Source organism: Nycticebus coucang, chromosome 6 (genome assembly GCF_027406575.1).
Source record: "Nycticebus coucang isolate mNycCou1 chromosome 6, mNycCou1.pri, whole genome shotgun sequence".
NCBI lineage: Eukaryota > Metazoa > Chordata > Mammalia > Primates > Lorisidae > Nycticebus > Nycticebus coucang.
Genome location: NC_069785.1, coordinates 105,868,741 through 105,881,424, shown reverse-complemented (window position 1 = coordinate 105,881,424; position 12,684 = coordinate 105,868,741). Strand labels below are relative to the sequence as shown.

Sequence of the window (12,684 nt, the reverse complement as noted above, 5' to 3'; positions counted from 1 at the left end):
TTTTCTTTTTTCTTTTTTTTTTTAGAGACAGAGTCTCACTCTGTTGCCCTCGGTAGAGTGCTGTAGCATCATAGGTCACAGCAACCTCCATTTCTTGGGTTTAGGCGATTCTCTTGCCTCAGCCTCCTGAGTAGCAGGGACTATAGGTGCCCGCCACAACACCTGGTTATTTTTTGTTGCAGTTTGGCTGGGGCCAGGTTTGAACTGCCACCTTCGATATATGGGGCTGGTGCCCTACTCACTGAACCTCTCACATTTTAAGGCTGAATAATATTTCATTGTATGGCTATATTTAAGGTAAACACTATTGGGTATTTGTCTAGGAGCAGAATTGCTGAATCATATGATAACTCTTTTTGAGGAACTGTTGGACTGTATTCCACAGTGGCCTCATCATTTTATGTTCCCTTCAGCAAGTATGAGGGTTCCTATTTCTCTGTAACCTCACAGGCACTTGTTACTTTGCACTTTGTGGATCGCACACATCCTAGTTGAAGAAAAGTAGTGTCTCATTGTGGTTCTGGTTTGCATTTCCTTAAGGACCAATGATACTGAACATCTTTTCATGTGCTTGTTGGCTATTTGTATATCTTGTTTGCAAAAATGTCTATTCAAGTTTTTTGTCCTTTTTTTTTTTTTTTGAGGCAGAGTCTACCCTGGGTAGAGTGCCATGGTGTCACAGCTCACAGCAACCTCAAACTCTTGGGCTTAAGCGATTCTCTTGCCTCAGCCTCCCAAGTAGCTGGGACTATACAGGTGCCTGTCACAACGCCCAGCTACAATTTGGTTGTAGTTGTCGTTGTTGTTTGGTATAGGCCCAGGCTGGATTCAAACCCACCAGCTCTGGTGTATGTGGCTGGCGCCTTAGCTGCTAAGCTACAAGAGCCGAGACTTTTTTGTCTATTTTTTTAAAGTTAGTTTTTATTTTTGCGGAGCTAGGATCTTGCTCTGTCACTCAGGCTGGAGTACAGTGTGGAGATAATAGCTCAGTGGAACCCCAAACTCCTGGGCTGTATAAGCCATCCTTCTACTTCAGTCTCCCTGTGTAACTGGGACTGCAGGTGCCTGCCACTATCCCCAGCTAATTTTTAAAAAATTTTTTAAAATGGGGGATTTGCTATGTTGTGTAGGCTGGTCCTGAACTCTTGGCTTCAAGCTATCCTCCTGCTTCAGCCTCCAGAATTGTTAGGATTATAGGTATAATACACCACACCCAACCTGTGCATTTTCTAATTAGTTTGTTTGTCTTCTTATTATTGAGTTGTAAGAGTTATTCATGTATTCTGAATACTAAACCCATATCAGATATGTGATTTGCAATTATTTTCTCCCATTCTGTAGGTTATCTTTTCACTTTCCTGATATTTTCTGATGTACAGTAAATTCCTGAGTTAGAATGACTTGCACTTATGAATGGAGGCATACAAATTCAACTTAAGAACAAACCTATAGAACTTATCTTGTTCATAACCTGGGGGCTGCCTTATAAGAGTTGTAATTTGGACAAAGTCTACTTTATCCACTTTTTCCAACCCCTTTTCTTGCAGGGGAAGAAAGGCAACTCCATTTTCTTGCAGCCTACTTTGAATGAGACCTGACTCCTGAGCAGTTCCCACGCATCAGGTGTGGGGCTGGAAGCTACAGGAGATACCAGTCAGACCATCCTGGCCAAGGGGAATCTTGTGAGAGGGAGGTGACACCAGGTAGAGCCTGTTGACCTGAGATGAGTACAGATGAAGTACTGAGAAGACCAGAAAAGGCTTCCTGGGGCTGAGTGATTGACTCATGGCTGTAATCCCAACACTCTGGGAGGCCAAGGCAGGTGGATTACCGAGCTCAGGAGTTAGAGACCAGCCTGAGCAAGAGTGAGACCCCATCTCTACTAAAAATATAAAAACTAAGGCAAAAGGATGCTTGAGCCCAAGATCCTGATGTTGCTGTGAGCTATGATGCTATAGCACTCTATCCAGGGTGACATAATGAGACTCTGCCTCAAAAAAAGAAAAGAAAAGAAAAAAGGCTTCCTGGGCGGCCGCTGTGGCTCAAGGAGTAGGGTGCCGGTCCCATATGCTGGAGGTGGCGTGTTCAAACCCAGCCCTGGCCAAAAAAAAACCACAAAAAAAAAAAAAAAAGAAAAAAAAAGAAAAAAGGCTTCCTGGAGTGAAGGACATGTGAAGAAGGATGGGATTTGGAAAGTCAGAAAAGAGAGAACAAGAATGGTGCTCAAGGAGGCGGGGGTGCATGTTTGACAAATGACTTGGAGATGCCACGGCCTTTGGACTAGGTGGGCCTGATGTCACACCCTTACTCTGACATTTATCATTAATATTGACGGTGGGCTGGACATTGGTGCTGTGAGATAGTTTCAGTTTTCTTACCTGTAAAGTAAGGGTGATGGTGCCAGAAGTGCTGAGACTGACGTAAGTCTCAGGCAGGTGCTTGTGCTAGTTTTCTACTCCTGCTGTCACGAGGGACCACAAACACAGAGACGTCAACACAAAGTTATCATCTCACAGCTCGGTAGGGTCCCAGAAGACCCCGTCAAGGTGTGGACTGGACTCCCACCCAGAGCTTCTGTGGGAGAGTCCTCTTTTCAGACTCGTTCTGATTGTCAGCAAGATTCAGTTCCTTGTGGTTGCAGAACTGAGAGCCCGTTTCCTTGCTGGCTGTCAGTGAGAGCCTCTCTCCGCTCCTTAAGGCCATCAGTGTTTCTTGTCACATTGTTCCTCCATCTTAGAGCCAGAGGTGCTCAGGTCCTCCTTACATTTTGCATCTCTCTGTGGCTTCCCTTCTGCAGCCTATCTTCTGTCTCCAGCTTGAGAAAGTTCTCTACTTTTACTGATTCGCATGATTAGATTGGACCCCCCTGGATAATCTAGGCTAATCTTCCTATCCTAAAATCTATAAATTTAGTTTCATCTGCAGAATCCTTTTTGCCCCTGTAACCTATTTACAGGGTTCCAGTTTTGGAAGCACGGGCATCTTTGGGGCTGTTCTGCTTGCCACCAAGGATAGAATTAACCATAATTTACCAAATATAGCAACTGTGGGCAGTGTGGTCTAGATGGCATATGTTGGGTTGGAGGGATGAGGTGGAAAGGCAGGGTGTGGCTATGGCAGGGGGTGGGGAAGACGTTGGACTGACATTTGCTTGGTGAGGTCTTGGTACATTCTCCAGTCCACTCATTAGAGACAAGAAACACCAAGAGTATTTTTACTGCTCGAACTCATCACTCAGCTTCTGACACAAAACTTGTAGGGAGGTTTCCCCACACACCAAGTAAGTGGTTATCCAGTGACTCTAGCTGGATATGTGGGGTTGGCGTTCTATTCTCGGTTCTTGGTGCACTCTTGGCTGCAGAATAGCCAGACTCTCCGGAAACAAGGCAAGCATGAAACGCTGTTTATTTATTTATTTATTTATTTTTGAGACAGAGTCTCACTATGTGGCCCTCAGTAGAGTGCTGTGGTGTCACAGTTCACAGCAACCTCAAACTCTTGGGCTTAAACAGTTCTCTTGCCTCAACCTCCCAAGTAGCTGAGACTATAGGCGCCCGCCACAATGCCTGGCTGTTTTTTGGTTGCAGTTGTCATTGTTGCTCCAGGCTTGACCCTGCCAGCTTCAGTGTATGTGGCCAGGCCCTACTTACTGAGCTATGGGCACTAAGCCAAAATACAGTTTATTGTGGAAGAGCAAGATAGGTTTATAGAATAAGAGCAAGATACGCCGACCACAGATGATGATATTGCCAAGGGTACAAAGCACAGCCAGAGGGAAGGGATGCTAGGGCAGGCATGCAGGAAGGATGCAGAGCTTTGGGCCCCCTAAGTGTGCTCCCCTCCAGGGACCTCCCTGTGTTCACCTATCCTGAAGCTTTCCACACTCTGTGCTTTGGGATTTTATGCAGGCATGATTGATTGATAAAATAGCCATGGATGATCAGCTGACCTTCATCCCTCTCCACCTGCCCAGAGATGGGGAGTGGAGCTAAACATCCCAACCCTCTGATTGTGTCTTAGAGCTTCTAAAATGATGGAATGTGTCCAAATCACCTGAGGATGTTGTTAACATGCAGATTGTGATTCAGGAGGTTAAAGTGTGACCCGAAAGTCTCCATTTTAAACAAATTTCTAGGCTGCGTGGATGTTGCAGGTTCAGAGACCACATTTTGAATAGCAAAGATCTGGTTTATTTATTCAACAAACATTCATGTGGAATTTCATGACAGGCCCTGTGCTAGGCAGTGATGAATAAAAGAGCCATTTGTGCAGTTTATACATGAATGAGGAGGACAAGAATTAAGTAACAAATTATGGGGCAGCCTGTTCAGAACCCTTCAGTTGTGTTGGAAGCTTTCTTATCTTTTAATAAACTATTGCTTTATCACTTCTGTTTGCCTCTGATCTGTGATTTCATTCTTTGATTTCCAAGACCAAGAACCTGGCCAGGAGGAGAAAAATCTAGTATCAACTTCACCAGAGGACAAATTAGGTGGATGTTTTTTAAAAAAGTGACAAATGATGTAATGAAAAGAAATGAGACATGAGGATGTATGATGAGAGGGGTATGATGTCTAGAACAACTTCTCTGAGGAGGTAGTATCTGAATTAGGATCTGAAAAATGAATAAGTATGCCTCAGAGAAAAAGAGGCAAAGGCCCTGAGGTGGAATGAAGCTTGGTTGGAAAGACAGAGCAAAGGCTAGTGTGGTTGGAACCTGGAAAGCAAGAGAGAGAGAGCAGGCAGGGAGACACGGTGTGGGGCTTTGGAGACCACATGAGGCTTTTCAACTTTATCCTGAGAGGAATGGATTGTCCTAGAGAATTTTAAGGAAAAAAATAATAATAATAATCAGATTTGTGTTTGAAACGGTTATAGCTAGAAAATGAAAGGGAGGGAGGATTAATGCCCATAAGAAGGGACAGGTGGCTGAGATGGCAAAATTGTACAAGTCCAGTCAAAGCACCCGTGGCTTGGTCCGGGGCAGCTGTCGAGGGCGGCGCCTGTGGCTCAGTGAGTAGGGCGCCAGCCCCATATGCCAAGGGTGGCGGGTTCAAACCCAGCCCCGGCCAAACTGCAACCAAAAAATAGCCGGGCATTGTGGCGGGTGCCTGTAGTTCCAGCTGCTCGGGAGGCTGAGGCAAGAGAATCGCGTAAGCCCAAGAGTTAAGAGGTTGCTGTGAGCCGTGTGACGCCACGGCACTTTACCCGAGGGCGGTACAGTGAGACTCTGTCTCTACAAAAAAAAAAAAAAAAAAAGGGGTTTTGAGACTGAAACAGTGTCTGTAAGACTACCGAGACACTAGCTGCCCTCCTTACTCTATGCCTTTTCTCATGAGAGAGAGTTCCCAAAGTCTTCCTGACTGTGGTGTCACAGCAAATGGGATATAAAGCGAATCTAGTCACTTCTACCAAGCCAGATATTAAAGACATTTGCAAAAATGTGAAGTGATACCATTCTTCCTGCTAATTTTTTTCAATGGTTATTTTTAATTTAAAAAGTTATTTATGTCAGTGGTTAATAGTTTCTTTGTTTTGAAAAATTTAATTGTGGTAAAATGTGTATAACACAAGATATGCATCTTAAGCATTTTTAAGTGGCATTAAGGAATTTCTATTCATGTGCACCCATCACCACCATCCATCTCCAGAATTTCATCACACAAAACTGAAACTCCAGACTCATCAAACAGTAACTCCCTGTTCCCCAACTTTCAGGCCCTGGAAAACACCATTCTACTTATTGTCTCTATGAATTTGACCACTCTGGGTACCTCACAAGAGTTGACTTAGACAGTATTTATCCTTTGTGGCTGGGTTATTCTCTTGGCGTAATGTCTCCAAGGTTCACCTGTGTTGTATGTAGCCCATATCAGAATTTCCTTCCTTTTTTTTTTTTTTTTTTTTTTTGTAGAGACAGAGTCTCACTGTACCGCCCTCGGGTAGAGTGCCGTGGCGTCACACGGCTCACAGCAACCTCTAACTCCTGGGCTTCCGCGATTCTCTTGCCTCAGCCTCCCTAGTAGCTGGGACTACAGGCGCCCGCCACAACGCCCGGCTATTTTTTTTTGTTGTTGCAGTTTGACCGGGGCTGGGTTTGAACCCGCCACCCTCGGCATGTGGGGCCGGCGCCCTACTCGCTGAGCCACAGGCGCCACCCAGAATTTCCTTCCTTTTAAGGCTGAATGATTTTTTTTTTTTTTTGAGACAGAGTCTCACTCTGCTGCCTAGGCTAAAGAGCCTTGGCATCAGCCTAAATCACAGCAACTTCAACTCCTGGACTCAAGTGATCCTCTTGTCTCAGCCTCCAGAGTAGCTGGGACCACAGGTACCTGCCACAATGCCTGGCCAATTATTTAAACTGTATTTAGTAGAGACAGAGTCTCTCTTTGCTCAGGCTGGTCTTGAACTCCCGAGCTGAAAGGATCCTCTCTCCTTGGCCTCCCAGAGTACTGGGATTATAGACATGAGCCAATGTGCCCAGCCCCCTGACTGGTATTCTATTGTATGGACAGACCACGTTTGTTTTATCCATCAGGAGACACTTCTGTGCTTCCACCTTTGAGCTACTGTGAATAGGTATACACGTACCTCTTCAACATCCTGCTTTTAATTATTTTGGATTAGGGTTGTTGTTATTTTTAAATACAAAAATAAATTATTTATTTATTTAATTTTTTTTGAGACAGAGTCTCACTTTGTCACCCTTGGTACAGTGCTGTGGCATCATAGCTCGTAGTAAACTCAAACTCTTGGGCTCAAGCAATCCTCTTACTTCAGTTTTTCATTTTTAGTATCACTCTTGCTCAGGCTGGTCTTAAACTCCTGAGCGTAGATGATCCACCTGCCTCAGCCTCCTATAGTGTTAGGATTACAGGCGTGAGCCACTGCACCTGGCTCAATAATTTTTTATGCTTCCCCAACTTTAAGTTTCTAATACCACAATCAATAGTACAATTTATATCTACAGAACACACATAAGAAAAGCTCGGGGGGCCCTCAATAATTTTTTAAGATCACAGAGGGATCCTCTAGGTCAAAAAGTTTGAGAACTGCTGGTCCAGGGTGGTGGTAGAGGGAATGACAAGTTGTTGCCTGCCTGCAAAGATAGTTGGGAGGTTAACATTACCTGGACCTGATGACCCTCTGGAAGTGGGAAGTGGGAGGAAGACAGCTCAGGTTGAACTCTGGGCCTCTTTCTGGCTTGCACAACTGGGAGGGGTGTGAAGAGGCAGAGAGTGGGTGAGGAAGATGACGAGATCAGTTTCGGCCTGCTGAGTTGGAGGTGGCACTAGAGGTCCAAGTTGGGATGACTTCTGGGGTGTGGGCTGTAAGTATCTGGAGCCAGTAGGGACTTGTGGGCTGGAGCTAGCTGTGACTCCTGGGTCTCCACCTTTCAGCTGGGTCACAGGCTCTGGGAAGTCAGAAGCTAGTTGGGGGCTTCTTACCCAGGTTTGTACCACTTAATTAATGCTGGGGAGCGGGGTGTGTCCTGTGACAATAACAAGGGCAGCCAGTGAGGCCTCTGGAGGGCCACCGTTGGGAAAGAGACTGAGGTCATTCAACACAGGGCCAGATGAGAAGCTGATGAGGGGCAGACAGAGGCCCATGGGTAACACCGTCTGCCATCGTGAAACCTACTCGCACCAAAGAATGCTAGTGGACCCTGTATAAACCTTCCCTGTGTGCTGGTATGAAGGAGCTCCTTCCCAGAATCGGGATGGGATGCCCTTAAAAGCCAACCAGATAAACAAAGAAGCCCTGCCTTCTCAGCTCCTTGAAGGAGCCTACACCCTGGGGCAGTGCCAGCTCCTTTCTTGAACTGGAAGCTTATTGATTTGAGCAAATGGCCAAGAACTCAACCTCAGCTGGGTTGGGACCTGAGGAGGAAAAAAAATTTAAAAACACCAGAAATATAACACAATGGCACATATTTGTGTAAAAAAAAAAAAAACCCAGAAATATCAATCTTGTTTCTATTTATTTTGATATTTTGTTCATCATAGATTTTTTTTGTGTGTGTTTTTTTTTGGCCGGGGCTGGGTTTGAACCCGCCACCTCCGGCATATGGGACCAGCGCCCTACTCCTTGAGCTACAGGCGCCGCCCTTCATCATAGATTTTTACACAAATTTTGAGTCCTTAAAATGTTGCCTTCAAATGCCATCCATCTCTGTTGCTGAGTCTTCTGGCAGCCCCTTAAATTTTACACACAGAGTGAGTACTTCTGTCACCTCATCCTAGTCCTGCATTGAAAAAGCTCCTGAGCATTGCCCAGTGCCTGCCACCAGCCAGAGCACTGATCACCTGCAGCAAGGCTGAGCGACGACCTAACAGTTTCATGGGCGGCGGGCGCCACAGCTTTGCATCATCCAAGCTTCAGGTCAGCCTCAACCAGCCTCATCAGGTCCCTGGCGATTGTCCTTGTGGTACCTACTACCCTACCTGGGCTATTTGTAAGAAAGGCCCATGCCGGGCTGGAGGGCAGGACCTTGTCTGCCCTGTTCATGCAGCCAGCAGTGCCTGGATGGGACCTGCGCTAGAACCAGGTCATGAATGAGGAATGGTTGATGGTTATCAAGCCACCTGTAGCAGCTCATTTAATCCTCATGGCAGCCTTGCAAGGCAGGTATTATTCTTGTCCTCATTTTGTAGATGGGGACACTGAAGCACAGAGTGGTTCTGTGGGTGGTCTAAGGTCACATGGGAAGTGAGGTAGGCTTTGGGCCTGAGCAATCTGGCTAGGGGGCAGGGTTCTCAGCCTTGGCATGATTGGCGTTTTGGTCCTGATAATTCACGGGGGGAAGGGGCTGTCCTGGTCACTGTAGGGTGTCTGGCAGCATCCCTGAGCCTCCTATCCCTGAGTGGCTCCTGGCTCCCAACTGTGACAACGAAAAATGTCTCCAGACACATTGTGGGAGTAGAGTCATCGCTTGCTGGTAAGCGCTGATCTAGAGCTTGGAATCGCCACACTAGCTGGCTGTGGGGCCCATGGTCTCAGGCACCACCAGAGGGAGTCATGCTTGGCAGTGGGCCCCAGGCCTGTGACTAAGGGTGGTGGTGTTCTGGGCCTGCCCTTCCTGGGTGACAGTGGGGAGGTGTCTGGGGCGACGGTGGGGAGGATCTTTCACTGAATGGCCCACATGGCTCCCCAGGCCACTTTCTCTCAGTGGACAAGTTCAGACTTTTGCTCCTTGGTGTATTTCTGATTGTCTGCCTGTCACTACTTAGTCTTGGCTAGGAGGCACTCCCCCTGGAAGCTAGTGAAGCCTCTGTAGGGAAAGGGACAGTGGTCATTTAAACGCAGGGCCAGGGTGAGAAGCTGGTGAGGGGTAAGGGGCAGCCAGAGGCTGATGCGTAACACCTGGGGCGCTCTCCCCTTGGGGGACCCTTTTCTCCAGGCCTCCTATAGCTTCACATCCTCCATTCTACCCCAGCTTTCTGCCCACCACTTGCACCCTCCAGTCAGCATTCCTGGTCCACTGGATTTTTGTGTGCTTCTGGGCTTTGACAGATGCTGATCCCTCTGCCTGGCACACCCTTCCCCATCTTTCTTTCCTGGCAAGTCCTCCTAATTCACCCCACAACCTCCTCATATCCCCCCACTGCTCCCTAACCACATGGGCCTTTCCTCCTTCATGTCCCCAAGGCACATTCTGTACCACCCTGTGACAATGTGGCTTAAATGGGCAATCTCTCTGGTCACTTAAAGATGGCTACAATATTTTTTTTGTTTTTGGTCCTCTTCCCATTGAGAAGAGCTTAATTCCTGTCCTTTTGTGACTGGGCTGGTTGTGGTGATGTGCTTGACCAATAATGTTGTGGGTGTTATGTTCTGGGACTACTGAGGCTTCTGCATGAATTTCTGGGAAGGGTCACTCTTGGGAGCCAGCCACCATCCCAAGAGGAGCCCAAGCCATAAGGAGAGGCTGTGTGCAGATGTGCCACGTGAGAGTGTCATCATGGACATCAGTCCAGCTTAGCCTCTGATGACTCAGCCCCAGCTTGGGTGTGACTATAACCTCATGAGAGACCCCAAGCAAGAACTGCCGGCTGAACCTGTCAACCCACAGAGCTGTGGAAGGTGACAAAGATGTTTTAAACCACAAAATTTCGGTGAGAGTTGCACCTAGAGCAATATGTAACTGGAACAGTTGTCTTCATCAGACTGTTGGTCCCTCAAAAGCGGGAATGGTGTCTTTGTCACTTTGGATTTCTGGCCCCAGCACAGGGCCTAGTAAGGAACAAATGCTTGTCAAATATTCCTTGAGTGAACAAATGAAACCCATCAAACTCACCATTCACCCTGAGATAGAATAGATTTATTAGCAAGAGGTAATCAAGAAACATATATTTTTACAAAAATGGAAATTTCTTTTTTCCAAACAAGCTGTAAGTTGAAATATTTTAGGACTTGAAATAGAATTCTCATACCACTAGGTATTGCTTACAGCAAAAGTTGTCTGTGTGTTGTAGTGGAGCATGCCTGCCACTTCAGAGTTAACCTGTGTCTTCTATACTGTACAATGTAAAAAATACATGGTAATATTCACAGAATAAGCACTACATTACTATATTCCTGCTAGAAGGCATTTAGACAGGACTACAGTATATGCAATAAAAACACTGGTTATTGATTTCCTAATTCTATAGTGTGGTACTAATTATCACAAGGTATACAGACTTAGAGCATCTCAATGTAAGCTTGTAGTGACCGTTAGGCAGCTTAAAGAGGAAAAGTGGCATTATTTGTGTTCCCAACTTCCAGTGAATGCTGGGCAGCGGTCGGCAAAAGTCAACGCGGCTTGGTGTTGTGACTCCATTTTCCTTAGGAGGTTGTAGGGCCCCGTACTGGGACTGCTAATCATGCCATCTGGTGTCAGTCCTAGAGCAAGGAGCAGTGTGGCGCCTGGACAGGTGGCAGCTGGGCTCGAGGAGCGTGGTTCTCAGCAGAGAGGATTCCCTTCCATCCAGGTTACTGGGAGCCAGATGGGGAGTTGTGAGACCTGGGATTTTGGCTGTAAAAGCTGCTTTGGAAATTGGCATCACCATCAGTGGGAAGATCTGTCAATGACCAGATGTCAGGGTATGGTCCCCCCTCCCGCTACCCCCCACCCCCCACCCAGTTATAACAACTACACGGAACATGCTGGGAGGATGCCTGGTGGCCAACTCAGCCCAGGGGCCTGGGCTGGGGAAGGACAGAAGCAGGGTGGACTCTAAGATTCTTGTGTGCAGGGTTCCGTTGCTCCTTCTGAGAAGAGTGAGGAGTCTAGGAGGACGAACTAAGAGTACAGCTGTTTAAAAGAAACAGGTATCGCAGGAGACCAGGGAGGGTGGTGGGCAGAGTCTTAAGGGTGCAGAAATTCATATTCCAGTTCTACAGGAGTCTAAGAACAAGAACGGATTTGTTGTCTTGGAGAAGCACATACTGAAGAAGAAAATCCAGAGAAACCAAATGAATATGTACAATATCATAGAACACGTGTCCATGGGAACGACTGGGTCTGGGCCAGGCACAGCCTCAGGTGGGGAGTTTTGGTTCTATTCGGAGAGAAGACTCATACAGGCTTTCTTCATCCATTACAAAAGATTGGTCCAATAAATATTGGGTTACCTGGAAGAAAGAAAAAAAAAAGAGAAAAAAAAAATGGAAGGGTGATCGGGCTTCCATAACACTGTGACTGCAGACACACAGTGTCTCCCGTGACCCAGGCACTCTTACTGTAGGGTCGGGGGGCACATGAGGCAATGATCTGTTCCATAGTATTCTGTCCTAATCTAATTTGTCTTGGTGTTGTTATTTAGCATTGACGGAATACTAAATCACATATAGTCAAGCTTTTTGTTGATTATTGTTTCTTTGGCTGAGCATTCGATTAACTGCTTCAGGTTTGTATTTAAAAAGCTCTCTAGGCCAGGTGCGGTGGCTCACACCTGTAATTCTAGCACTCTGGGAGGCTGAGGCGGGTAGATTTGCCTGAGCTCATGAGTTTGTGACTAGCATGGGCCAGAGGGAGACCTTATCTCTAAAAATGGCCAGGAATTGTGGCAGGTGCCTGTAGTCCCAGCTACTTAGGAGACTGAGGCAAGAGGTTGCTGTGAGCTGTGACACCACAGCAGTCTACCAAGAGCAATAAAGTGAGAATCTGTCTCAAAAAAAAGCAACCTCTGAAATGTCAATTGTGGCAGCTAGGTGCCAGGTGTATGGGTTTTCATAATTCTTTCAATGTTACTGTATGTTTGAAAAGTTTCATAATAAAATGCTGGGACATTAAGATTACACAGCACTTTGAGATATTCACCCCAAGAGAAGCAAGTGGAAACTGATGTTATGTGAGGAAAGTGTTTCCCTTTTTGGGGGCCTCATGTGGCTGACTCCTAAGCACAATCTTAAGAGTAGAAAATTGGGAAGATTCACTCACATGAATTAAGTTAATCTCGTTTCTCCTTCCTGCCCTCTCAGCTCCTATTCCCGAGCACTTTGCTGAATTCCTGTGGATTAAATGTGCACTGCAAACATTGCCGGCAGCCCCCAACTTTGAAAGGTGTCTTTACATAGTTCATTTATTTGTCCATTGTTTGGAATGGAAGATGCATTTTTCCCCCACAGAAACCCAGAGCAGAAAGAAAAAAAAATCATATTTTTTCCTTATGTGTTTAGGAATCTTCTGATAGCTGCTTG

At 46.3% G+C, this 12,684-nt stretch overlaps 1 protein-coding gene across 2 annotated transcripts in view; it reads right to left on the bottom strand.

Moving 5' to 3' along the window:
• Positions 1-10,299: 10,299 nt before the first annotated feature.
• Positions 10,300-12,684, bottom strand: part of RASGRF1 (Ras protein specific guanine nucleotide releasing factor 1) — a 113,412-nt gene continuing 111,027 nt past the window's right edge. For both annotated transcript variants that reach the window (XM_053594843.1, XM_053594842.1), the window contains one exon: positions 10,300-11,616. Coding sequence is in view for 1 of the 2 variants with exons in the window: in XM_053594842.1 (XP_053450817.1) it covers positions 11,524-11,616 (93 nt within the window). In the remaining variant the exon portion in view is untranslated. The remainder of the gene's footprint in view (positions 11,617-12,684) is intronic.